The following is a 27,139-nucleotide window of genomic DNA, read 5'->3' as shown; positions in this document are numbered from 1 at the left end:
AAATCCTGTAGAAATACCAAAACCTGCAATGTGTAAATTAATCTCGCATTTGTTTTCCCTTCACTGTCTGTGGCTCTCAGCTCCAAGCCGGTGTTGTTGTAAGCATGTAGTAGATTCCAGTATTTTTAGAATCTAAAATTGAACAACAACAACATAAACAGATTAAGGATTCACTGTCTCTCCCCCATCATTATATTTTCTGGCAGGATAAGCTGGTTTACCACCTGGTCAAAATGGGCAACGTCCTCAGACCCTCAGGGCTCCAGATCCACCATGCAATTAGTTTGTGGTAATTCAATTAATTCATTCTAATTAAGTGTTAATGCTGTGTACACCGCTAACGAGCATTATCAACTAAAATTCATTTAGGGGCCTTAAAGAAAAGGCCTTTGTTCCCTAAAGGTATACAATACTGTGCTTACATGGGGGATAAATGTGTGCTTAATAAAGCTACCACAAACTAATTACTTACTCATAAAATAACCATTTGTCTGGCTGGAGACAAACATCAAGTCTCTTTGATCCCAAGATAATGTTTTTGAATTTTGTCAGATTTTTGTTCAGTCTTGCTTTCAGAACTATTGTAGCATTTCAAGTATACCCTAATGTCTATCATGTGTTTTGGTTTAGCGTGTTAGCATGCTAATGTTTTGCAAATTCGCACTGAACACAAAATACAGCAGAGGCTGATGGGAAAGTCATTAGTTTTACACATAAAGAAAAAAACAAAGTTTTAGACAAGTTCAAGTTTTTACCGGAGGCCGCCAGATTTAAAGTTAAGGGATCACCAAAGTTATGAAAATAAGTGGACACATGAATCTACGTCAGTGTAGAGGGACCATGAATGTCTGAACTTCATGGCAATGCATCCAACATTTGTTGAGATGTTTCACTTTAGGCCAAAGTGGTGGATTTACTGACAGACCAGCATTGCAATCCGTTGAGCCACGTGCTAACAATGAATAGATTTACCAATGAAAGTCGTTGGTAATCTGAGTCAGCTGTGTGGTATAGTGCGGTCAGCCCTCTCCAATTACATTTTTTCCCCCCAATTTGACGGCCTATAATAGTGCTGCATCTTGCAATCGATGTTGCAAACTCTTTGAGGACTGTAGAGCATCTCGATAAATAACAATAATTACATTTTGCGTTCAGATAATGTGTCTGTTTTTGTAGTGCAAACCCAGTCCAGCAGACATCAGCTGCAGTATAGATTTGAGTGCATTTGATTGATGAATAAGATAAGAGTAACTGCAGCAGACATTGTTAGGGCTTGTTTACTGCAGTCTTCTCTTCTCATTGCAGGCTCCACCACATAGTTAGCAAAGCAAAGATTATGAGACATTTCTTGTCTCAGTTTTTGCCACTTGTGAGCAACGTGTCATTGATTGTCACGATGGAAACACAGCTGCTAGCTCTGAGGCGAGCGTGAGGGTAGAATAGCAAACTATATTATGTTTAAAGGTGCTATTGATTAACACTTAGAACATTCATCCACTAGATGTTGCACTCTCCCTCCATTCTGTTTCACTCACGTCAAAAACAAGTTGGTGCCAGTTTGTGGCACAAGCTGCACGGTCGAGTGGAGTGAGATTCAGACAAACAGAGTGAATTCATTTCGCAACATGGTTAGCACATTTAGGTAACGTTTAGAACGTGTAGCTTCTCCGGGATTCAAACTGTTATTTTTCTTCTTTTGACCATCTAAGCGGGGACAACAGACCCTAGCTTTTAGTACTTGTTGTGCCGAATTGTAATTTTCTGGGTTATTGTTGTTCGGATGATTAAGCTAAATTAGCTTATAAGTGCTAATGTTAGTTATCACTTGTTGCCACGATAAATATTACCAAAATATTCTCGAAACATTTCAACTCAAGCAATAAATCTGGGTGAGGCTGTGACACCTGTGGGTGTTTGGATTCTCCTGTCGTCACCCACATCCTGATGTCGTTGAATCAGAAATGGTGGAAAATGACACCATGTGTATAAATATATGTGAATGAACCATAGACTGTCTATGGTATTAACAATACTTACTGTATTCATGTCTCATGTATTACTGTCAGGATATCATAACAGTTTCAGCAACGACGATGAAAAGTTACTTTTATAAAATGTAGCAACTGCAACTTTAAAGTGTGCGTAGTGCTGTTTAAACTGCACGAAGCTGTTCGGGTTTTCAGTTTAAATCAGATGTTCATGTTGTTTAAATCAACTCTGATTTAATGTTTTATTACCATGTAGCAACTTGAACAAATATGTGTTCATGCATGATGGCCGAGGCCATACACAAGGGCTTATGCTGCGTTCCTACGACACCCTGACACATAACACAGCTTTCTCTGCTTGTTCGGTTGATGAAAAACTCCGGCTCCAGCTCATGTTGCCACTGTAATACGTGCCACTGTGTTGAGGCGGATGTTTAAAGCGTCTGCAGAGCCATTTTCTTGGTTGAGGTGATGTATTTTCCAAACAGGCAAAGCAACATGACAGATCCTTGCAGCTGTAGTCAGCAACAGTTTGAATCCTTTTTTCTCCTCTTTCACTAATCCATGCTGGGAAAGTGTTGGGTTTAAACATCTTGCTTGCAAAGATTAGCATGTGCTTTGTCTATATTAACAGAATTCTATTTAGTTATTTACACAGCCTTTTCATTTGTATTTGATATCATAAGGTGTCAGTGCTGGTCAGCATGATATTTAATAATTCATTTGGCCTGCCTTTGAGTGGCATGCAGTGTTAGTTGAGTGAGCAGGCAATTAATCAACATTTCAGGTGTGAGATTTTCTTCATCCAAACCACTTAATATATATATATAGAGAGAGTCTTAAGATACTGATAGGAATTGCAATTATATAGTCCGCACTGAATAATTTTCTGCATCATTTTGATACAGGATTTACCTGATTTTTGCAATGTTACATAAGTGAAGAAAGGCGGTCGTTGAAGGTTGTTTTATGTGGAAGTTAATGGACATATCCTGATCAAACATAACTCAAAAGATTTTTTACGGTGGAGCTGAAGGCCATAGCAACACCATCAAGAGTAACTTCATCATTAGATCATTTATGTAGAGATGTTCTGGGCCTAGTAGAATAACTTCAGTTTTGTACATCAGGAAGTTGGAGGTCATCCAGGTGTTTATGTCCTTAGAGAGTCTTGGAGTTAACGGGTTAGTTTTGACTGGCTTGATTGATAGATATTTTTGGGTGTCATCTGCATAACAGTGAAAGTTTATGCAATGTTTTCTGATGATATTGCCTAAAGGAGGCATGTAGGTGAATAGAAAAGGTCAGAGCACAGGAACTTGTGGAGTTACATGACCTACTTTGACATGCATGGGGAATTCATCGTTTACAAACAGCCAAAACCTCTGGATCAAGAGTGGGCTTTTTAAGAGATGTGATTAAAGTAAAAAAAAAAAAGCTAGCTGGTAAGTTCCTCAGTTGATATTGGTTTGTCCCACTACTGACTTTACATATTGAATATTGATGATATACTCCAAATCATTACTACCCTTGAATATCTGTTATACATTTATATCAATCTCTCCACCGTCTGTAGGATTCATCCTCTGGAAACCTTGAAACTACTAGGTTTCATTGCAATTCATCCAAAAATGATTGAGACATTAACAGAAAACAAAATAAATCAACCATGTAGTAGCATTAGATTTAAAAAAAAGAATCAGGGGATTACTACTAAACCATCCAATATTTGCTCAGATATTTCGGTTTGAATCAAAGTGTCGGACTGACCAAATGACCAACATTACCATCCCTGGAACCCCCGCTGTTTACTTCTAGGATTGTGGTTGGACTGAACCCTTGGTCTTCTTTCTTTTTCTTTCAGGATATCCCATCAAGCTGGAGCCCAGGTAACCACAGAGCATCCTAGGATCTCTCCTGTTCTGGACAGGGGGGTTTAACAGCAGGCGCCAATCTCCAAGCAGGCTCTCAGGATGGGGAGTTGTGAGGAAGCTGCTCTGTTTGGCTGGGGCTCCTTCACTCAGCTCGCAGCCTGAGGAGGAGTAGGAAGCATCTTGGTGGAGGGGCAGGGGGGGGCACCGAGGACCCAAGGGTGGACCACAACCGTGACCTGCCAGGCTCAGCACAACAGTAGCATGTCAGTGCCTGGAGGCCCTTCATGGATGTGTCGCTCCACAGCAAAGGCCAACCTTCTGCTGTGGATGGGGCTGGTGTCCATCTGCATGGCTGCTGTTCAGTCCCAGCACCACCCAGTGGTCACCACCAATTATGGAAAATTGCGGGGAGTAAAGGTTACATTACCAAATGAGATCCTGGGACCAGTGGAACAGTATTTGGGGATCCCGTATGCTCTGGCCCCAACGGGGGAGCGGAGGTTTCAGCCGCCGGAGCCACCCATGTCTTGGCCAGGCATCAGGAATGCTACTCAGTTTGCTGCTGTTTGTCCTCAGTTCTTAGAGGACCGCTTTTTGCTCAATGATATGCTCCCTGTGTGGTTCACCGCCAACTTGGATACAGTGGTAACCTATGTGCAGGAGCAGAGCGAAGACTGCCTTTACCTAAACATCTACGTCCCCACAGAGGACGGTAGGTCAACCGACTGTGTCTCTTGTCTTCTTGCTGTCTTTTACCTCTTCCTGTTTGTCTTTGTGTTGTTCCCTACTGTATTTCTCACTTGCCTGAGCAGGTCTTCCTTGAACTTCTAGGCCATAGTTCACTGAAGGTCTCAGTCCTTTTCTACTCACAGGAAATAGTATGCGGCGTGTTTGTGATTCATGTTAAAACGAATGTCATTGTTCACTTATTTTTTTTATGGCACCCACTAGTGCTATAACACAATCCTGGTGTTTACCTTTAATACATCATCATTTAAAGGTGAAGTCATTCTAACGCAGCTCGTCATATCTGCCCTTCTAACCAGGACTGCACTGCCCCAGGCTTGACTGTGTGCTTCATGGATTGTTGTTTAATTGTTTAGGGGAAATCCACCACTAAAGTTTATTATGAATGAAAATAATGACGGCATTTCTTTTGGCATTTGACTTTCTTCACACGACAGAGAGACAGGATGGAACAGGGGACATTATGGTTATATGGTATATCCACCAGGATATATTGTATGACCAGCTGGATGCTCCAGCTCCTGCATTTGTATTCCAAAGCCTAATTGTGCCATACTTTCTTTATTGATCGCTTTAAAATGCTTAGATGGAAAGCATGGCTTTGTATTTTCCTTTGCATATGACAATTAAATCAGGATTTATCACATTGGTGATGGACAGCAATACACAAACATACTATTTTTCCCCAAATGTGATAGTGGGCTGGGTGACATTAAACACTTATACATTAAATATGGGATGATTGTGAAAGTGGATTGTTCATGCAGGAGGCTCTTCAATCCTTTCTGTGGAGTTTCAGTGAGCACCGTCTGACCTGCAGCCCACACTTTCACTACTGCTAGCTGCAGCAGCTAGGAAGCTCATTAATTAGCTCCGCATGGGCACATTTAAAAAGTACTACAGTAAATGAACTGTAATGAATTTATAATCTGGAAGTGATAAATCCATCCATCCATTTCCATATGCAGGCCCAGGTAGCGTTACTTAAATTAATTATATCATCAAGACTTGTTATATACTGCCGGGTAGTACTGACAAAAGTGATATAACAAATAATTGTAAGCCATATAGTTACTACAGGATGTCATCATTACATACTTTGGATAGTATGATACATTGCATTATATGTGGTATTAAAAAGTATTAAGTACTAAGTCTTAAATTTAGCTTGATGAACTCTGCAGGAAATTATACTATAATTCATGTTCTTAGATTTAGATTTGCTCTGCTGGATGGATTCATTGAATAAAAATGTTGGGCGAAGTCATGGACAACACGCTAATGTATGCTTTTTTATAATGAATGTTTATTTTCTTTTACCGCGAGCAATGTGTCATAACCTCTTGTGATTAGCATAATGGCAAAATTAAACATGTTCTTTGTGCACTAATTACCTGGTAGCCCTCTAATTAGCCCTTGATTTGGCCTGCAGTGTAATCAGTGAACTCTGATTTGTCTGAAAGAGAGGAAATGCAGAGTGTTGTTTAAGTACTGAGAGCTCAGTCAGTCCAAGCTGCTTCGTACTATGACTGATACGAGTGCTTTTAAGCAAGAGTGATGTAAGATTGAAATAAAAACACAACAGAAAGGTTCTGTATTGCTACCAGGCCAAAGGCTCCTCCATAATAGCTTGTTTCCTGCACTCCCCTGTTTGAATGAGCACTTGTGACTTGGAGTGTCTGTGGGGAGCACTTTACCCACCCGGGTCCTGCAGCAGCAGCCACCATGTACAAGACGCAATGTGTGTTCTGTAAAAAGCACAGTGTGTGGAACGTAACCTGAAGTGGTTAGAGGTCAGCGGGAGCGGGCTGGCCGAGCGGTTTTAGGGAAGCAGCGGGACGGTGTGGACGCCTCTGGAAGGATAGTGAAGCACATTAATGCTTGTGTCAGGCTGAGATCTTTGACAGCTCCGAGCTAAATTTGGACTGAGCTCTTGAGTACATGGTAGATTAAAAAGTGCAGGAGAGGGATAATCTCACAATGCTGTGTTTTTCGGCGGCTTTTCTCAAATGATTCAGTGTCTCCAAAATCAAAAGTTATTGTACTGGAGTAGAGCAATAAATCAGTGGACAGCAGTGTTGTATACATAATAAAAAAGTATTTTTGTGCCAGTTTTAGGTGCATTTAAATATAGTGTATCATTAATATAGTAGTACCAATTAATAGGGTTTCTCCTGGGTCGGTGCACTTTAGCCGGGTCTGTCAAGCCAAGCAGTCATGATATGCGTTTCCCCTCCAGCTTCACAATAGGGGATAGCTAAACTGAGCTTTTCTGTAGCTTCTAACAGGGCGTCTGTGGTTTGGAGTGAAGATTCAGTCCCACATTCCCGTCTGTCACATATCAGCCACATTTTAACCGTTTACTGAGGGTTTTAATCAGAGCTGTGTTACTAATAATACTTTCATTGTGAAAAAGCAATGTGTTTGTCACCAAAATGGCGGCACTTCGTAAGCAGTTTAATAACAACAGGCCAAATCACCAAGATATGAACATATTCTGTGACATTTGGTCAGCGGATCACTTTTAAATAGTACAAAAGGTGTCTCTTGCGAGTCTTCATCATGCGGGATGTTGAGGAAGAGGGGGCATGCTGAGAAGTAGGAGGGGGCCCATGTTTCGAATCTGCTAAACGACAGATTTAACTCAACAGCCTTTCTAGTGCCACCTTCTCCCCCTGACTGTTTGGTTGATTATAGTGGGTGATGGTCCTCATGGCTCTCCACACTTCCCTGGTGTTATTCTGCTGCAGTCTGGCCTCCATATTCCTCCTGTAGATGTCCTTGCCCTGCTTGACCTTACTCCTAAACTCTCTCTGAATCTGTTCAAGCCCCTCCTTGTCCTCTGCCCTGAAGGCTGTCCTTTTCATTCAGGAGGGCCTTGATGTCCCCAGTGATCCGGGGCTTGTTGTTTGGGAAACATTTTAGAGTCGTTGCAGTAACAACATTGTCCACACTAAAGTTGATGCCCTCATGACCCTGTTGGATAGCCCCTCAACGTCTCCTGTTCCACCAGTGACCATCTCCCGGCTCTACTAGGCGGTCGTAAAATGCCACTGAACAAGGGGTATTTTCTGGCAAGAATTGAACCAGGTTGTGATCAGACCTGCCAAGAGGGGGAACAATTGTGGAGTTGTTTAGCATAGAGTAAATCCATTGTCTTTATTGTGCCACAAACTGTGGCAAAGTTTGGCGAGGTGTTGGCAAATGGCGTGTGTTTAAAGTCTCCAGAGATCGGCATGAAGACATTGGGGTGTCTGCTCGGCTGTGACGGAGTGAATGACGTCAAAAGCGTGTGAATGTGGTTGGTTGGTCCTGATGGGCAGGTGGCCCCGTGTATGGTAGCCCCTGTCATCAGTGTATGAATGGGTGTGAATGGGTGAATGATGACATGTGGTGTAAAAGTGCTTTGAGTGGTCGGAAGTCGAGAAAGGTGCTTACAAGTACAAGTCCAATTACCAGCTACAAGCCTGTGCCGTGTCGGCGGAGTGCAGAACAGCGATAGATAATAGGGATGCAGACCCAACGCTAAAGGTTTGGTGTTGATGTCGGGCTACAGACAAGTTCCCTGACAGTAATTTGTCTAGTGTTGCACTATCTGTTGTCAATGACATCGGCAAGACCCCTCCTTTCCTCTTATCGCTCTTTTCTCAGCCAGTGTTGGTGGCGTCAGAGTCCAGGATATCCAAGCGTTGCACTCCCAATATTCTCTCTGACTCCTCACCAGGGCGTTAGCTTATCCAGCTTATTAGTAAGAGATCTCAAATTCCCCATGACGGAGGAGAGATACGGCCTCTCTCTCCAGTTCTTTCCCCGTTGCTTAAACTCCCCTCTGTAGCCGTAGTGCTTCCTCTTGACTTCACCTGGGATCTACAGTTTCTCCCCAGGTACCTTGGCCAATCGTTGGGAGTTGTTCCCAGGTGTAAACAAGGAAGCTTGATGTAGTTCCCAGACAGAAAAAGGGTCTCACACACCAGGAGGGGAACTTTCAGAAACGTTGCAGAGTGCATGGTGGTTATGTATTGCTTGCTAAACTTAACAAACTACAATATTAAACAAAAGTAGAAGATTGGATGTGCGCTTCTCTTGACGAACTGTCACCTGGGACGGTGTCCGAAACTTACAGTTTACTAAAGATCTAACCAAACAGTTTTGTGTTGGACATTAGCTTTTAACCACGTACATGTCTTGATACCTCTTTTATTCACAATAGTTCGTTGCATTTAGGGTGTTGTACATGTAGAGCGGTTGGTTTCTTTGCCAACATACCGTTCAAGGTATTTTCTTTAAAGATCGCTCATCTCTTCAAACAACCAGACTTTTGATACCACAACAGTAGCATTTACTGAACTCAACACATCTTACTGTACTTTTTTTTAAATTACATTTGACTAGCTGGAACCACCAATTTTGTCATCCTGGCTTTGAAAATGACTGACAATTATCTGATTCTTTTGATCAACTGATAAAGTAATCATAGGCAAAATGCAATACATAGTTTCAATTGCTTAGCCCAAATGTATTCAAATGTCATTTATGTGCATTTGTAACGGATTCCTGTAATATCATTAAAATATGCTCCTCTCTGATTTATTGCTGTTGTCGCCTGCAAACATCATACAGAGTGTCCAAAATGCCATAAACTTCCAAAATATACTGCTGTTCAGCACGACCACTATGACATTATCTTTTTACCCAACAGGGGGTTGAAAGGTTTCCATCAGACGAGGCATTGTGGAACATGACACACGACATTAGTCCAGGCAGCTCTATGTCTCTAAGCTATTTTTAATGGATTCTTGGAAGCAATGGGAGCCGGTGTGTGTTTGGAGGTGGGGTGAACCTGTAGGAAAACACACCACAGTGGCTCCAGACTGAAGTTATGAGGTGTTCACCTAAACACAAAATAGAATGGGAGGTTTGCCCCACATCCTTGGCTTGGTACATGGAAATTATAAATACAGATAATGTACCGCATTACATTTTTCTAGCACATTATTTCCCATGATTGCAAATAGAGAGACAGACGTGTGAGGAGAAAAGCCTTAATAGTGTATCTTACAGTCTGAGTGACATGTCTATCCAAGTTAGCGCTCCCCTCGCTGCCCATCATCTTTATATCCCCCGAGTTGGCCTTTTCAGAAATCCAGTGTTATGTCAAAATATCCTGCGAGCTGAGGATCAGGGAGGGATTTATAGTTTTACTGCACCTCCAGTGGGTTGACAGATTAAGCGATGCCTATTCTTTGTCATCTGATTTGAAGTTGAGAGAGGAAATCCGCCACCGCCTACACTGAGCATGCTCAGATGACTGTATTGTCGCAGGCTTTTAGATTTCCAGCCGAATCCATTGGCCGAGCAGACAAGGTGCTGGCTGTCTGCAGCTGAAATGCCCAGGAGCTCTTTTCATTTGTGTGCAGAGAGAAAGACGCTGTGAGGGTATAGATGAAGTGTGGAAGTAGAGAAAGAGAGGCTAGTTTAGAGAGTGCATGAGTGAGTGGTGTTGAGGCAGTAAAGCTGGCTTCATCAGCCTCTGACTGGGGAGGTGGCATGCAGCTGTGCAGTGAAGACGTTACCTCAGGAGGGCATTCTCAGGGGGGGAACACAACGCCACGGCCGCCTCGCCTCTATTTTTGAATTGTCGACATCTCCCACATTAGTTCAGTTGTACTGCTCAACACTCGGCTGAAATGTAAAAGCCAGTGCAGTGTTAAAGCTTCCTGTTCCCTTCATATGCTCTACCACAGGCACTACCAACAGCTTAATGTTTCACCGGCAGCCATCATTTATTCCAAGCTCCCCAACCAAAAGACATTTTTCAGCTTTTTGTGCAGCATTGGAGTGAGCTATTCCTGAGATTAAAATACTCTTTGCAGCACTTTACGGGCCGTAGATAAAGTGAGGTAAGCCGAGAGAAAAATGGCTCTAAGACTGCATTTCCCGAGCCACTGCGGTTCGGTTTTATTTACTTGCATCTTGTTGCCAAACACATCAAGTGATTATGTAATTTGCAGGTTGTAAAGTCAGCACTTCCACTATGTTCGGTGGAGCCCACATCTGTGCTTGACGCAGCCACAGTCTGCCTAATAATTGTTTTGCCTCCTTTCCGCATGGTTCACACAGTTAGATACCTGCATTGATCAGTAACAACTATAACTATTACATTTCAAAAAATGTTAATTTTACTGTGAAAAAAACATCCATAAGTCAGGACACATATATATATATATGTATATATATATACATATATATATATATGTATATATATATACATATATATATATACAGTATATACATACTTTTGATATCAAACACTTGGGGCATAGATATGTAATGGATGCAGTATATTTTACAGTTTAAGAATAAAACATGACATCAGCGCATAGAGCCAGTACACTACAGCGGGAATTAAATAAATACAAATCAATACAAGGTAAAGAAATGGCCTGTTGACACTCAACACAGAAGAGAGAGAATGAGCAACCGTTTATTGATCTTCACCGTGATGCACACTGATGAGATGAGGCCTGTTGGAGCGTTTCCCACCAATGCAAAGGCTTCTGTTCCTGTTTGCACTGGGTTGGTTATGTTGGTATGTTTTATGTTTTTAAACATTCATGAGGTCACATTTCTTGACATCAACTGTACTTTGCTCCAGTAACATTAGCTTCTTCCCCATTATATTCTGTGTTTGGGGCAAATCGGACAACATATACACCAATACCTACTTACTACAATAACATGCATTTTACGTCTCTGGGTAAAGAAAGCGCCATGCTACTAAATACTAAAACCAATGTGAAATATGGATTTCATAAGGTGCATATACATCTAAATGTACTGTATGTATCCTGATGTATTGTATTATTATGTTGTGCATATATCTGTGTGTGTGTGTGTGTGTGTGTGTGTCTGCCTGAGCAGATGTGAATGTTCACGCTCGGCCTAGTACACTGACATGGCACTAGCCCGTGTTTGTGCAGCTTGCCCTGGCAGTATTGTGAAAACACTCCACCATCCCAGCGATGCTGCCACATAATGTGCCTGTTGAGACCTATTCTCCACCAGTTGTTGATCAGTGAATGTTACAGCACACCATGGAGGTTGTGGCACAGTGAGATGGTACACTCTGAACAGTGTTAAAGCTCAAGGACTATTGGGCGCCACGGATAATGACCACCTTCCTTTTATTTTAATTTTCTTATAGCAAAACCCCTTTTATAGCATGCTTCACTTCACTACATTTAAAGGAGTGATTCAACATTTTGGGAAACCCTTTCTGTGAGAGTGAGAGGAGAAGATTAGAGGGCCATCGGGAAGTTCGGGAAATGTCCTGGTTTGGTTTGTCCATTCTGGGCTACTGTAGAAATAGGCGGCTGGCTGTGTGAAGATGTGTGGATATAAACGGCTCATTCTAGGGTAACTAAAACACAACAATGATTACACAGAAAAGAAAACATTCTTATTAATATCATATTCTATTTCTGCCGATATATCCCCTAAATGCTAAACTCTGTTCCTTTACTGTAGCCGGGGGTTGCATTGGGCCCTCATGAAGGTAAAAAGGAAGAAAGCTTCGGGAGAGCAGCTGAGGAGGGATCCCTCATCCAGGAAGGACAGAACAGCAATAGAACAACTCAATAGAATTAGAACATAGTCCTTCACAATAAAAGCCCCCGGACACACATAAAGGGAACTTGAAGTGCACTCAGTCATCACGAAGGGGCACTACAACAGAAGAGCTTCCATTCTTCTTTCTGAACTTTGTTGTGAATCTAGTGTGCTCCTGTGTGCTCCATGTAAACATGGGACACTGCTGTATCTGAGGCGGTGGATGCTCTAACTACAGATGTGACAGCAGCTGCTGGATGGATCCAGGCTGAAGTGAACGGACGGAACTAACGGCTACATTTCAAGCCACAACGGAACATGAAAAGGTTTTGAACCATCTTCAACAGTTCTAGCTGTTTGTCTGAAAGGACAAAAGGGTTTTATGTCACTGCCATTTAAAAGAATGCCGCTGCCTGCTGCCCAATCTCGTCCAACAGGTCAGTGCTACCTGACAGGATGGAGACCTGCCAGTCAAATGGAGCAACAGTTAAACAGATGTTGTTGACTGTATTGAGTCTCAGATTTCGTTGTTAGCTCAGCTTGTTTGTTGCTGTTCTTCTGTGTTTGGCGAGCCACCAGCTGGCTGGGAGATCTCCAATTACAGGACCTGCATGTCCATCACTGCAGTAACTCACACCACCTTATGTATGAACACATATATCATATACCAGCACATAAACAGGTAGTTTGCTCCATGTTGGAGATGTTGCAATGAGCTGTGATTACAGTTCACTTAAATACAAATAAAACATACACCTTTACTGCTGTCTCTCCATGCAAAAACAAATTGTTTTTTATTTGTCTCTGTAAAATGTCTGCTTCCACATTAGCACAGTGGCAGTGAATGGGATTTAGATTATGACACGCAAAGCATGAAAGAAATGTATTGTACACATGTTAACTAGTCTATTGGAATATCTCTTTCAAGATCCAGTGTCCCTGTTACTAATTCACAGAATACACTTTTAATATTCATAGGGATTATATTTCGGTTGAAAAACAGGTGCTTTCATTTACAGATAAATATTTCACTTAAAATAAACAATCAATACAATTTGCTTATATGTTAAATTCATTTTCTTTAAAGTTGAAGTTGTAAAAGGAGACTTTTTAATGCTGTTGACTTGAGGTCTGACTCCGCTGACAGGCCCTCGGATGAGAGAGCCAGATCACACACACACACATATATATGATGTTGGGAACAGGCAGTACCACAATGGAGAATATCCGTCTTTCACAAGTCAAAACCTGTCCGTTAAGCTGTTCGGCGAGCGGTGCTGAGATGTTTGATGTTACTCTTGTTGGTGTGCTCAGTCAGTCCTGTCAGACTGCGCTGAGGGCTGAGATGTTCCTGCGCTCTCTGTTTACTGTGTCAATTATTCCCATCGCTGACTGTCACTATTTTTCTGACGGCTGAGCTCCTGAAAAACTCGCAAAGCGTGTTATTTGACTGTAACAACCGGCACCCGTCAGCTGTCCAACTAACTGCATCGAGACATTTGGAAACAGTGATTTTTATGTTTCTCGCACTTTTCTCCTTTTTTAATACGTTTAAAAAGTTGCTTGCAGATATCTTTGGACAGAGGCAGGCTAAGCTAAGCCAACTAACGTCAAATATTACCGTAGACTGGTGATGGCGGCACAATCCATCTTCTCATCTCACTCTTGGCAAGAAAGTAAATAAGCAAACGTCCAAAAATGAAGAATAAATATTTTAAGCCAAATAACAATATATTCTTTTTTGAATTTGGATGAAGCGACTATTCAAACACCTACTATAGTACGTAGCCTACCAATACTTTACTAATACTAGTAGTTGCATGAGAAGGGAACTGGTATTTGAAAGAAACAGAGGATAATAGAACAAATAAGACATCTTTATATGTTACATATATGTAAAATATACATTTCATATACATATTTGGAACGACATGTTATAGTTATCCAAAAGTGGAGGACTTTTCAAGTTTGACAATGATAATGAATGGCATCAGATGTGACTGATCTTGACTTTATCTAATCCGTTCTTTGTGAATTCACCCGTTAATGAGAGTCTGTTACAGCGGTGTGGAACTGAACTTGGTCACTATGTGCTGTTCTGGTGTTGCCAGGCTGCCGTTGTGCTGCTTGTTAGTCAAAGACGCTCTGTCACACGTGAGACGGTTCAGCTCACTATGAATTTGTTCCCGCTTGTTATTTCCTCACACAGCACCCCGACCTTTTTCATAAATTTTTTAAATGAATTTTTCTTTTTTCTTTTTTGGCTGAAAAACAAGTTTTTTCTTTTTTCTCTTTTTTTCCCTTTGAAATGTTTCCCCTTATTCTACTTCTCTCCTCAACACTATAGGGGCCAACTCAAACACGCAAGGCGCTGATTTCAACAGTAATGATGGTGGCGGTGATGAAGGTATTTTTCCTATCTTTTCCCCCCTTTTTGACCAACAAAATAAAAGCCTGACACTTGTGCATGACAGCAAACCTGCAGACCTCTTTTTTTTGTCAGTTTCTTTTCACCCCCCTTTTTCTCCCCTTCTTTCTTTCCTACTCTCCTTGAAGTGCTTTTGAGTGCACTCAGCTTTTTTTCTTTTTGAATCAACCTCTGTCCCTCATGTAAACCAGAGGGTCACGTGGAGAGAGGGCACCTCTAAACAGGAAGGAGGTCTCAGTGATGCTTTACTCACCCGTCGTTGCCGATACAAATGTGATCTCAATTCAGCTCTGCATGTTATTTTGTCTCTTCTGATGAATTTCAATTTTAAAACGATCATTTCCCTTCGCCACATTTCTTTTTCTTCCTTCTTCCATTGCTTGGTGAAGCATGAGCACTAACCCATGTTGTTGTGACAGTGGAAATTTGTTCATCGGTGGCTCGAAAAGAAAATGAAACTCTGCAAGGCTTTTTTTCTTTCTTCTATTAACACCTCGCTCCTCTGCATGATAATAACCGGATAGTGCGGTATTTTCTGGGCACTGTGTCGGGTAATCTGCGGGGACTGGCAGATGACTGGAGGTGGAAAGGAGACATTTCAGTTAAAGGGCACCATTTGTCTTGCGGGGGAGAGACATGCAAGTGCCAGAAAAAGCAGTTTCATTTCTGAATCACATGGGCAGTTGTTCAGTTCTTCCGGAGAGTGATATTTGACATAATCCTCACCGTGCATTCTTCTACATGACTTAGCATTAGCCAGGCAGCAATGTGAGCCGAGTGTTGACCAGGGGACGGTCTATGAAACCGAGGGTTTAAATCTATTCTTCATTGATTTGTAAATGTCATCGACCTGATACAGGGGATGTTATTTCTGGTTAGCTATTTTTAGACCAATCATACAAAAATAAACCGTCTGTGACCAAATCAAAGCTAAATGAATTCACTAGTTCTCCTCACGATAGACATGTTTACAGTATGACCTCTGCAGATTTATGTTCTACTTGTGTTACATGTAACATTACCATGAAATTGAAAGATAATCCAACTATATCCCAGCTCATTAATATGAAATTAAGAACCCCATTTCTTGTTTACAATAAGACCTCATTGCAAGTCATTTTTATTGTAATTCCAGCAGTTTTTATTAAAAAATGTCCCTTTTCCCAATGAATGTTTATTCCCCAATGTCACTTTTAATTACAAAGTCTTTCTTGTGACATCATTATTGGATTATTCCACAGTTGTAGTATATATATTTTCCTGTGATTGTTTATGTAGCGCTGTTTATTAATGCAGAGTCAGACTATTCCTGTCTGTCCACCAATATACATTATGCATATTTGAAATAAAATGAAAAATGTTAAGTGTTCTCCACCAGAACACATAACTGACAGTGACGGAAGTGTTAAACTACATTTACACCATAAAATAGACAGAAATATAACATTTATGGAAAATATAACCGTGCTAGAGAGTTTATTTAAAGGACTATGTCAGCGTTTGTCCTAATCGGTTTAGATGGAACTCTACTGTATGTAGATTTAAACCAAAAGTGCCTCATGCATTTTATTCCATATGCACACCATATATTACATTCATGGTGACACAACCTTTACGAGCTTCTTACATGTTTGGTAGAGTGATGGATGAGTAGAGTTGTTTGAAGATTTACATGGAAAGTGGTTTCTTAACAATTACAGCTGTCATTCATAAATGAACAGCTTCCGTTTATTGAATATAATTCATATAATATATTTATAGTTTAAGCTGAATATAACAGCAACCAAAGAAGGAAGTGTATGTTGTGGTTTTCTGTTCATTTAACTTGACATTCAATGAAGGATTAATAACAATGTACACTGTATTAGCCTCAGATTGTCCCAGTATTCTACTGAGTAATAAGACTAAAAGTTTGGCAATGTTTTATTCTCAGTAGTAAATGTAAAGCTTTGTGTTGCTTCATCACTGAGTATCACTCTGCAGCATCGCATTATCATTTCTAATAAATCCTCTGAACTGTCTCCACTGCATCACCTGCACAACACTGCTGGTGTAATGAGCTGCTGCTGTGCTAGCTCAGGTGCTAATTACATGCCAATTGTGAGCTGAAATTGAATGAAAGGCGCAGTGTAAATTTGCCCTGCGCTATTACATATGTAAATCTGGCCCTCTGTGGGTTTTTTGCCAGTTCCACAGCAGAAATTGGTGCGTGGATAAAGGATCACAGTGGTGTTATTCTAATCTCATGAAAAGACTCTCTGAGCTCCATAACCTCTCTGTGTTTCTGTGTCTCAACCTTTTCTGTGAGGAGTGAACTTATACGTAAATGAATGTTCCTGACCATCAAAATATACCATCTTCAACAGGTAAACCAGCTATTTAGAAGAGATGTATGCTTGAAAAATCACAACTTTGTTTTCTGCAAGTGTCCTTGAAAACAAAATTGAAATGATTAATACATGAGATCAAATGAATACGTTTAGATGTAGTTAACAGGCTTTCATTGTTTTCCTCTTATCAGTAAAACAAACAGAATGTACTCCAGCCTTTCATATCAGATTCAGTGTTAAAAGTAGGCTACAATTATCAGAACAATACCCACATCCAGGCTCCCTCATGTGGCTCAAGTGTACTGCAGATAGAGACTTTAAATGAAAGACTTTGGAAGAAATTCAGCAATTTTTCTTTTGCGACTCAAACAAAGTCTTCTCCAAATCACCTGTCTTTGGGATTGACTGTAGAGATTATTTGTGGCAGCAGGACGGTGCATGTGGGACTGAGTCAAAGTAAACTATAGCTTGTTGTGTGTAAAGAAGGAACATGTCAGCCAGTGCAACAGTGAGACTCAGTAAGAATAAAGCAAACCAAAGCAACAGAATAAGTCATTTGCCAATGACTCCAAAAGCAACCTATATGGAGAGAAGCAACCACAGGCGCACGTTGTGAAACAGTCCTGTTTGTTTGAGCCATCCATCCACCGGACCTCCTCCCTACGTTGTCGCTCTTTATACTACGTCACCTGACTTCCTCCTTTGCTCCCGTCATAATTACGACGGCCACTGGATGTTCACCAGCTATTCTCTAACTGTGCAGGTGTACAGCGGGTTCCTCAGAGCTTTCTTGCTCTAAAAGGATGATGAGAGCGGTGAGAGTGAACTGAAACACTGAAGTGAAAACCAAAACAATGAGCTAAAAGAGGCTGAAAAGCACAGCAGAGCTGAGGGGAACGGGTGATGATTCTCTGTAGCTTAGTCACCTATGGGTGACACTGTTCACGTCACACACATTGTTAATATAAAATCATTGATAAGTGCAGCTGTAATGTTTTGTTTTATTGTTGTTCCCAGTGTATGTGTATGGTAAAACAAAAAACCTATGTCAATTTGGTTAAGGTGTCTGCCAAACAAATAGAATGAAATGATACACTAATGTTTAAAAATGACCCTCAGAGATATCTCTATGGAAGCCACATTTCTCTCCTCACAGGAGAGAGTTCCCCAAATGAATTTCATAAAGTGATTGGTTTCTTTAAGAAACTGTAATTTAGTTAGTCTTCTAAAAGCTTGAAGTACCTCCGGGCTTTCAACACACCGGTTAGGAAACACCATCATGTATTGGGTTTACGCCGAACAGATGTAGTGTTCCTCAAATCAGAAGGGCCAGATCGTTAGGAGATGGCAATGTGTTGTTAAAATAGATTAAAACGCGCCATCTGCCCACAGCTGGATTGGAAAAACGACAACATCCTCCTTGTAATTGCAAGAGGAAACCCAATGCATTTGATTATGTAAACAGAAGTGTTCTCACCCAGACATTACTAGCTCAGGTTTAGAGTGCAAGGTATAAGCAAAGCATCAACTTTTCATGATCCTAGTTTCTGCTGAAACTACAGGGGAAGAAGACAAACACTTGGAGAAACGATGTCTTTATGGTGAAAGGTCTGGATAAACAGCGTCTTCAGGCACTACTTGCCTTAACTGTGTTTTCGGGAGAGCACGCAGAATCGATGCACTCTGACTGTTTGAACATCTGCAGTGGCAATGAATTACTCCTGTGGATCCCCTGTGGTTCCAGCTATACCTCAGCGGCTGCTGCAGAGAAACCTCGCAGCACTGCAGACAACCACACTCGAGCCTTGTGTGCCGTACTCTTCCACATCACTCGTTCTGGAAGTTCGCTCTTCACTGTTAGATGAGCTTTTGTCAGAGGGGATTGTCACGCTCATTTTCAGGATCAGAGTTGTATTTTGGGTTTCTACTAGAACATGTTTACATCTTCAAAAAACACAAATTCTGTATGTGTGAATATACCTGTAGCCATCGTCTGTCAGATACCCCCTTTGTTTGAGCGCCTGTCTCTTTAAGCCCCCCCTCCCAAAAAGCCCCTTCTGCTCTGATTGGAGCGTTTTACCATCTTCTGCGTCACTGCAGCCAGGGCTCACTGTGTGTCGACTCCACAGAGTTCAACAGCACTTGTACCAGTGACTGTATATTTGTGACATCAGAAAGTCAGACGGTTTGTTTGAAGGCACGGTTTATTCATGTCGTACCGAGACCTGCCTTAGAATCAAAAAAGCCTCACTTCTACAAAATGGGACCTTTAATTGAGGGTGAATCTAATGTATCCTCAATTGTCTCTAAACCAATATTTAAATGATGTCACATTTATGCATTTTATATATATATACAGTATATACATACACATGATATTTGCTCTCGCATGTTATTGGTAATGATATGGTCCAAGTTCTACATTTTGATTCACCTGATTTAGTTAATGTCGCACTACATTATATATTTATAATGCTTGAAAGGTATGGCCATATTCAGCACAAATACACATTTTTATACAACATATACTATGTTTGTGTTTGACTTTGGGCCGAATAATGACTTTCTGTGACGGTGGAGAGAGTAGGCTGGCTGTTGTTTTTGCATGTCAGTAGAACTGCATTGAACAGGAAGTAGGTTGCTGTCCGTGCTGTGGAGTGCATTCTGGGCCAGACAGAGGTGACGGCAGCGATAGCGGGGGAGGCAGAGGCAGCGACGGGGAGCACACTCTACATGGCCTCCCTTTAGCTGCCATTTGTATTCATCCAGCTAACAGTAGAATACGCTGAAAGCGATGGAAACATTCAGACAGACCCCCTGGTACAAGCTCAATACCATGCCCTTCCTCCCCCCACCCATATAAAGATGAGTAATGTGTGCACCGCCGCGCAGCCAGTGGAGGAATATATTATCCCTCCAGCCCGGGTGGCAGTGATGAATGTCCGGGACGAACTCGCTGCACAGTCACCCAGGCAGCACCACGGGCCCGAGAGAGTGAGAGGCGCACAAAGAAAGAAAAAGAAAGAAGAGCACTTGAAGCAGTTGGACTTCTTCAGTTTTAAGTGCACTCCACGCTGACAGGACTGGGACACGGTGCCCCGAGACCACCCTCTCCTTACTCGGCCATAAAACCTGGCTCTAGATCTGCAGGGCATCTCAAAGTTTGATCGAAGTGCCCTGAGTGGACGCCCCCCTTCTCCCTCTGACTTCTGACTCTGTCGCTGTACTACACAGAAAGAGATGGGCAGTAACAGTCAATTTACCTGTTTGTTTGATGGAGAGCCAGCCGAATAGTTTTGTCTGAGCCCACAGAGGCCTGCAGCGACCATCAGATGCATATCAGTTAGAGACTATGACAACTTAATGGCAGCGCTCTTGTTTTATGTGCATCTGCCTCTACAAGGTTGTTTCCGCCGCCCGCACTGTTCCACCGGGCCTCGTTTAATGTGGAACTGAATGACAAACAGGAAGTTATTGACACCAGCCGGCCGTCCTGCCACCGTAATTAGCAGGCGTGTATTTAACCGGAGTGAAGCTGTCCGGGGTCGGCGTCCCGGGCTGACCCCTACCGCTACTCCTCGGATTCACCGTTTTAGAGCCCCTCCCCCTCTCATCCTGCTTGGCTGCACGATTAGCAACCCACTCGGAGCACAGCGGAGATTAATAACCTGTCACCGTGGGTTTTCCACTCTTTGCCTCACTGTTTTCTTTTGCGGAGGAGGAGAATGATACACTCCTCCTGCCCTGCGCCTCCTTGGCTCCTTGGCTGTGTTGCTTTTCTGCCAAGCCTACTGAGGTGCATCATATACAGTAAAGCCGACTTTCCAGCTGCACACCGTTGTGCACTTTGCCACAGCTGGAAGAGAAAGCAATAAATGGTGTGGGGGAGCGGGCATGCTCTTTAAACTAATTACACAGCGCAGACTAAAGCTCAAAACTAGTGGCATGCATTTTAAATTACAGAGGTGACTTCAAATAACATTCATGTTCCAGAGCACACACTTCATTTCCTAATGAAAGCAGGTGTTGAGATAATGGCTGGGTCTGAAGGTCAATGTGACAAAATACAGCCAGTCACTGATAGAGGCAGTGTAGGGGACATTGAGGATAGATGGAATTACCTCTACTTTAACAGCTCAAGCAGTAAACTCAGCATAGTGTACATTTCCACACAGTCATGCTATACTCTACTGATTCTCTCGGTTGTCTGGTTTGAACACATTTAACCTTTAAACGTTCTAATGCAGGTCAACGCTTCGACGTTTAACATGAAAACCCAAAGGGCATAATCCATTCATTTGCTGGCAGGATTAGGGTTAGAGAGGCAACGGTTCCCCCACCAAGCTCTCTGGTTGGGGTTACGTTTGATCCATTAACCCTTTACCCTCTAACCCCCTAACGCTACCTCAGAGGTAGGTTAGAGGCACAGCAGCAGAGTTGTGAGTATTACATGACTCTACTAATGAAAATAGTGCTTAGCAAAGCTGATCAGAAAACAGGGAGATTCACAGTAAACTCAATATATTCTCTAATATAAGGGTGTTTCAAACAAAGGCCCACTCCCTGCAGTTGAGTTAAATCGAGGCCACTTTTTGAGAATTGACGGTGAACACAAAATCTTGGTTTTAAATGTCTCACACTGGCAGCACACAAGCTGGCCAGCTCCCCTCTCAATTTGACATTTTCCTCAGCAGATGCTCTCATCCCGAATGACATTTGAGAGACTTCCAAGCAGCCTGGTCGGCAGGGCCGGGGATAATGGGTTCGTTCAGCTGTTGGTTCCAGGCAACCAAAGCTCACTGTAGTGCAGGAGGTCTAAAAAAGAGTCGGGCCATGTGAGGATAACAATAATTCTGATTTTTGCAGGTTGATTTTTTTCGTGGGTTAAAAAGAAGTGAGGTGAGAGAAAGCTGTCCACAGACGCTGCCTGTTTTACGTGTCGGTAGAGAGCACCCAGACGACTTGATGTTCAAATCAGCTGAGGGCTTCTGATGATGAAGATGCTGCTGGCTGAGTTACTGTGAGCCCTGCTCCATGGGAGGATTTATCTTCTCCTTCCATCTTCTTTCATGCAAAGGGCCCCACTCTTAATTTATAATCACCACCTACACATGTACTAATCACCATGCTTAATCACTACTGGAGAGCCTCATAAACAAGGTATTCATCTGGCCTAATTGCAGCATTCCCTGCAAATTACACAAAGAACAAATGGAGCAGGCAGGAGGGGAGATGGAGAGATTGCAGAGTTAAAGCCGTGGAAATTCTTTTTAGAGTCTGCTGGAGATTCATATCTCTAACATCATCTATCCCTCTTATGTGCTGTACGTACCAATGATCAGTGCTAAGTCAAGAACGGTCAAACTAGTTTGCTTGTTATGTAGACACTGTGTTTAGTTGTTGATTCCTGGGCGACCGTGATTTACTCCACGCTGTTACCGTCCTCTCTATTGAAGACTTTAGCGAGATAGTTGTGGTAGAAGTGTTTTAACTTTCGATGTTCGAAGTTCGATGTAATTCTAATGCATTTCAATTTGTTTTGATGGATTTTTCTTTGTCTTTGAATGAGACAGTCTAAATTGAATTGTCCCCTGCAGTATGTGATGCTTTCAGCCTATGGTCCCTTGTTGGATCTGTGTATTGGCTTTTTCATAGAGAGACCGGCCGATACATCAGCCAGATATAGAGAAGGATATTTGCTTATTGGAACTATATTGGTATTGATGCATATGTAGGCAAACAAATATATATATATATATATATATATATATATATATATATATATATATATTTGGTTATTCACTGCAAGGTCTGTTCAACAGAGAGCACTATGATGTAAAACGTATTCTGGGATTCTTAATCTCTCTGTTTTTTTGTGTTGTGTAAAGGATCTGCACATATGTAATTGCTATTCATATCTTTCATTGTAGCCTTTTGGGTTAAGAATGGGTTTATGGTTTTCCAAACAGGAAACAAAAACGACATACATACCGTTAAATACCGTATGTACTATACTAGTGATTATTAACAAACGACCAATGTGGTCTTATAGGGATTTGGAGGACTTGTTGTATTTAAGGGTATTCGCTAAAGGGTTGTCACACATTTTTGTTTTTGCTGCTGCAGTTACATTAGATTTGGCCTTCATCGTGGCGCTAGCACTGCTGTCTACAGACACAAGGAATCTTACCCACCATCTATTCCTCATCAACTGCAGTGTCATTTAATTATTCTCTCACTTAGTTCAATTGATGGGTCATTTTATGTGTTGATTCAACAGTTAGGTTTTGTATTTACTATGTGTATGTGCTACCCCAATGTCTACTTTCAGGCTTTTTTGTATACGGTGTATATAAGTGACAAGAAGAACTAAAACATTGGGGCCACTGTGCATTGGGCCCTTGATGGTTTGGGGGCCCTGGGGTAGTTGTTCTACTTCGCTAATCGATGCATGCATCTGTTTTGCTCTCCCTCCCTGCTGCTTTACCTGCATGGGGTTAATGCTGTTTATCTGAATTTCCTTACTTTAAAATGTAATGCCCAATAGAGATCCTCGAGTAATAGCAGCTCAACGTATGTTTGAGTAAATGTACTTAATTAGTTACTTTCCACTGCTGTCCTCGGATATCTAAAACGATATGAATGAGCTCTTCCTGATGTCTATTTAAACTAAGATGGGCGTAGTGTAGCACGGACATTTTCCATTGTTTTTCAGAGGTACATGTTTTGGGGATATTCTTTGAATTTTTACATCAAATACAAAGTAAGATTTCATATCTTTTTATTTCTTTTTTGGCAGACATCCACGATGAGAATGGGTTAAAGCCAGTCATGGTTTACATCCATGGAGGCTCCTACATGGAGGGAACCGGCAACATGATCGACGGCAGCATCCTGGCCAGCTACGGGAACGTCATCGTCATCACAATCAACTACCGGCTCGGTGTTCTGGGTGAGTCCACCAATCCCAGGCTTTCATTACTGTGGAGAAGGCTGATTGAGTCAGAATGAGAGTTATTGATTGAATGAGTGATTCACCAGCTGGATGGTCTTTGTGTGAAGGAAAGATATGGTGGACGACATGTTGCTTTTTGGGTGTACATGCAGTGAGGGGGACAGTGGAAACCTTGTAAAGCTCTTTGATTAATCTTTGCTAACTTAAGTTAAACTGTCAAAATGTATTTATCCTTTCATTCTTACAGAGCAGATATATACTGTAGCAAATCAAGCAGACGAATTCACTCAGACGTTTGATGTATTCTTGATTGCTTGCATGGTTTGTGGGCTTTTGTGCTTCTCTCCCCTGGTGCTATTCAGCTGCTCGTGGCAGTGCAGGAGATAGTTTGCATTCTTTGCTTTATTTCAAATGGTTGTATTCAAACGCAGCCTCGATTGACCCTCAAAGCACAAAGTTGTGCCATACAAATGAAGTGAAGAGTCTTACATTTGTAGCGTTTTCAATTACTTTAATCACTCTGCAGCATCAAACATCCAGCAGCCTCAACATTTCCATGCCTGGAAAATTGATCCGTTGTGATGCGAGCCGGTATCTACACCACAGTGCTGTGCATCTTATTTCTGTCCCCTCTGTCAGATGAAAGTGGTTTCTGGATCACGCAGGAATACTTTATCTTGCCTTTGACGTAAAGGTTCGGCTTCTGAATGTCTGCTGCCCGAGAAAAAAATGTCGCAGTCTGAGAGGAGGCTGATGACATCAAACGTTCTGAGGGAAAGAGTTTTGAGATTCCAGCTGAAGGGAGCATAGCTGTGGCCGTTCTCTGGCAGAACATCAGGCCTCTTCTGATCAAAAGAGCATTTAAAAAGGATTCTCAGAAAGTTTATTTTGCCCATTCTAAGTGTAACCTCTAAATGATGTGGAAAACAAGCATGTGAACCCATCTTTCTCTTTCTAAAGAGAGATATTTAGGAACACAGACGTAGCTGGGCAAAGCTTATTTCTGCTGTAAATCTGATGTAGGCTGTTAAAGAAGCATCTCTCACATGTCTGAAAAGTAAAGAAAGAGTGAGTCCTTAGCCACAAGCTGAAGAAGAAACCATTACACATGCTCCAGAATTGCAGTCACACTTCCCTGTGCAAGATGGAAGGCTGTACGGGAGGAAATAGCAGTCAGCTCAACAAAAAACTGAGCAGTTGATTCAAAAAAATATCACTTGAGTTTAGCATGAGCTGGGAACTTGTAGAAAGTTCTCACATTCTAACATGAATAGTGATGTGTGAGGCCTCCCCCGGGCCAACAGTGCCTGTTGGGAATTAAAAAGACTCATTTTCTACACAATATCAGCACATATTCTACTGCTGATTCTCCCAGACAATCAGTTACCAACTAAACATCCTAAAGGTGAAGAAATCTAAGATGAAACTTTCTGCAGCATCCAAATGAAATGCAAAATAAGTAATTTGTTCATGGCCTAAGAAAACAAGCATTTGCCAATCTGCTGCACAGCTAAATGGAAATCATTTAGCTGTGCCTTCCAGAACTATTTTTTTAATTATAATACATTGCTATGATAAAATTGAACGGAGGAAGGAAATAACTCTGGCTTCAGCTATTAGTGCATTTTACAACTTTAGGGACCTAATGAGGGCTAATCAAGTGTTACTACTGAGAAGTTGGTTAACCAGAAAAAAATGATCCACTGAGTTACAGCGTTCCCAATGTAAGTCTGTAAGTCAATTTTTTTTTGGGCACCATAGCATCAGGTGACGTACCCGGAAATTGCAATTCCACTATTGGCCACTATGTAGAATTAGCTTCAAAGCCGGACGCTCTTCCTGAGCCTCTGCATCATTTTGAAAAATGCATATGAGTGGGTAAGAGGCTGAGAGATGAAACCACACCCCCTTCCGTATAACGAAAGCCTCAATGCTGCGTCAACAAACACAACGGCTATAGTAGCATGGGGCATTACATTTGATGGGTTTTCTGTTTATCAGACCACAAGTGAGACAAGAATTACGCTCTCCAGTTCGCTGTTCTACTCATTCTCTGTAACCAGTGTGACGTTAACATGAAAACATGGTGGAATTAGCACGCTAACGTTAGCTAGATAACTGTCCTGCCACTAAATGAGTCAAATGTAACAACTTCATCGACACACTCATGTCTTAGCATAGGAAAGCACATTGCTAACGCCAGATAGTCAGTCACTGATTTACCAGATTTCCTAATGTGCTGATTTTTAAAATACATTTGTTAAGAAATGTCAATATTACCACCAGCATGGATGTGTTTCAACAAAGTACAGCTAATAAATTTAGTTTATAGCTTAAAAAACATCTAAGTGTGCAGTTACTCTTTAATAGCAATATAACTGTAGCATGTAGCGTTGTTCTGGTATTAGCTGTGCATTTCTGTTTCTCTTCATTGTTTGCAGCTAGTTGATGTATCTGCTACATGGCTCATATGCATGTGGCTCATTGTCGAAGTGAAGCCACAGTACATCTGTACGCTCCTGCTACCATCGGCGCCGCTCTGCTCTGCTTGCCATTTGTTATAAGGCCGAGCTGTCTGCGCCAGTCACTATATTTAGTTGCCGGAGAGCCGGGGGGAAAAGGTGTTCTGAAAAAATGTGCACTGCAGAGAGGAAAAAAGAGGTGAAGAGAGAGAGAGAATGCAGATGAGGATAGAGGCAGAGACAGGAAGGGGAGAAAAACCAGAGTGACAATGTAGAAGATGGGATCTTGTTAGGCTGCAGATTTTGATGTAAAAACACACCCGTCCCCAAATCACAAAGTGATTGTGGCTCTGACAGAAAAGAGTGTTCCATCTCCACTAATTGACACACAGTAGATTCACTCTGTGCGCTCATATACAACTCTTGTGTCAGTGCAGTCACTGGAGGGAAGCCATCTGTGTACAGAAAGGTGACAAAACACAAGACTGTAAGCCCCAAACAGCATTGAGCAGTGTGCTTCCAAACAGAACTAGACTCATTGGTGACTCTCTGGTCCCTTTGGTAGCTTGTTATATCTTAGCTTTTCTAGTTGCCATCATTTCTACCAATCATTATAATACTGTACTAACCTCACTCTGTAATTTTTTCCATAATGGCATGGCAACAAAAAAGAAGTTTACCATGAGGTAGAGGTGCTGGTTCACACAAAGTACAGTCATCTGCAGCTCACAATTTATCCATCGTCTT

General features: G+C 41.8%; 1 protein-coding gene across 6 annotated transcripts in view; it reads left to right on the top strand.

Moving 5' to 3' along the window:
- The first annotated feature begins 4,123 nt into the window (after positions 1 to 4,123).
- nlgn4xa (neuroligin 4 X-linked a) overlaps positions 4,124 to 27,139 on the top strand; it is a 65,900-nt gene continuing 42,884 nt past the window's right edge. Inside the window, exons 1-5 of one of the 6 annotated variants that reach the window (XM_076094447.1) lie at positions 4,469 to 4,574; positions 8,280 to 8,312; positions 8,597 to 8,617; positions 14,565 to 14,624; positions 23,775 to 23,927. In XM_076094447.1, the coding sequence (XP_075950562.1) occupies positions 4,469 to 4,574; positions 8,280 to 8,312; positions 8,597 to 8,617; positions 14,565 to 14,624; positions 23,775 to 23,927 (373 nt within the window). Of the gene's footprint in view, positions 4,575 to 6,426; positions 6,451 to 7,306; positions 7,310 to 8,279; positions 8,313 to 8,596; positions 8,618 to 14,564; positions 14,625 to 21,297; positions 21,333 to 23,774; positions 23,928 to 27,139 lie in introns of all 6 variants that reach the window. The other 5 variants (XM_076094448.1, XM_076094449.1, XM_076094444.1 and 2 more) reach the window with 5 other exon arrangements.

This window comes from Anarhichas minor, unplaced genomic scaffold, assembly GCF_050575085.1.
Source record: "Anarhichas minor isolate MPS153535 unplaced genomic scaffold, ASM5057508v1 ptg000018l, whole genome shotgun sequence".
Classification (NCBI taxonomy): domain Eukaryota; kingdom Metazoa; phylum Chordata; class Actinopteri; order Perciformes; family Anarhichadidae; genus Anarhichas; species Anarhichas minor.
Note: the sequence above shows the minus strand (reverse complement) of the source record. Positions and strands in the feature narration are given on the sequence as shown.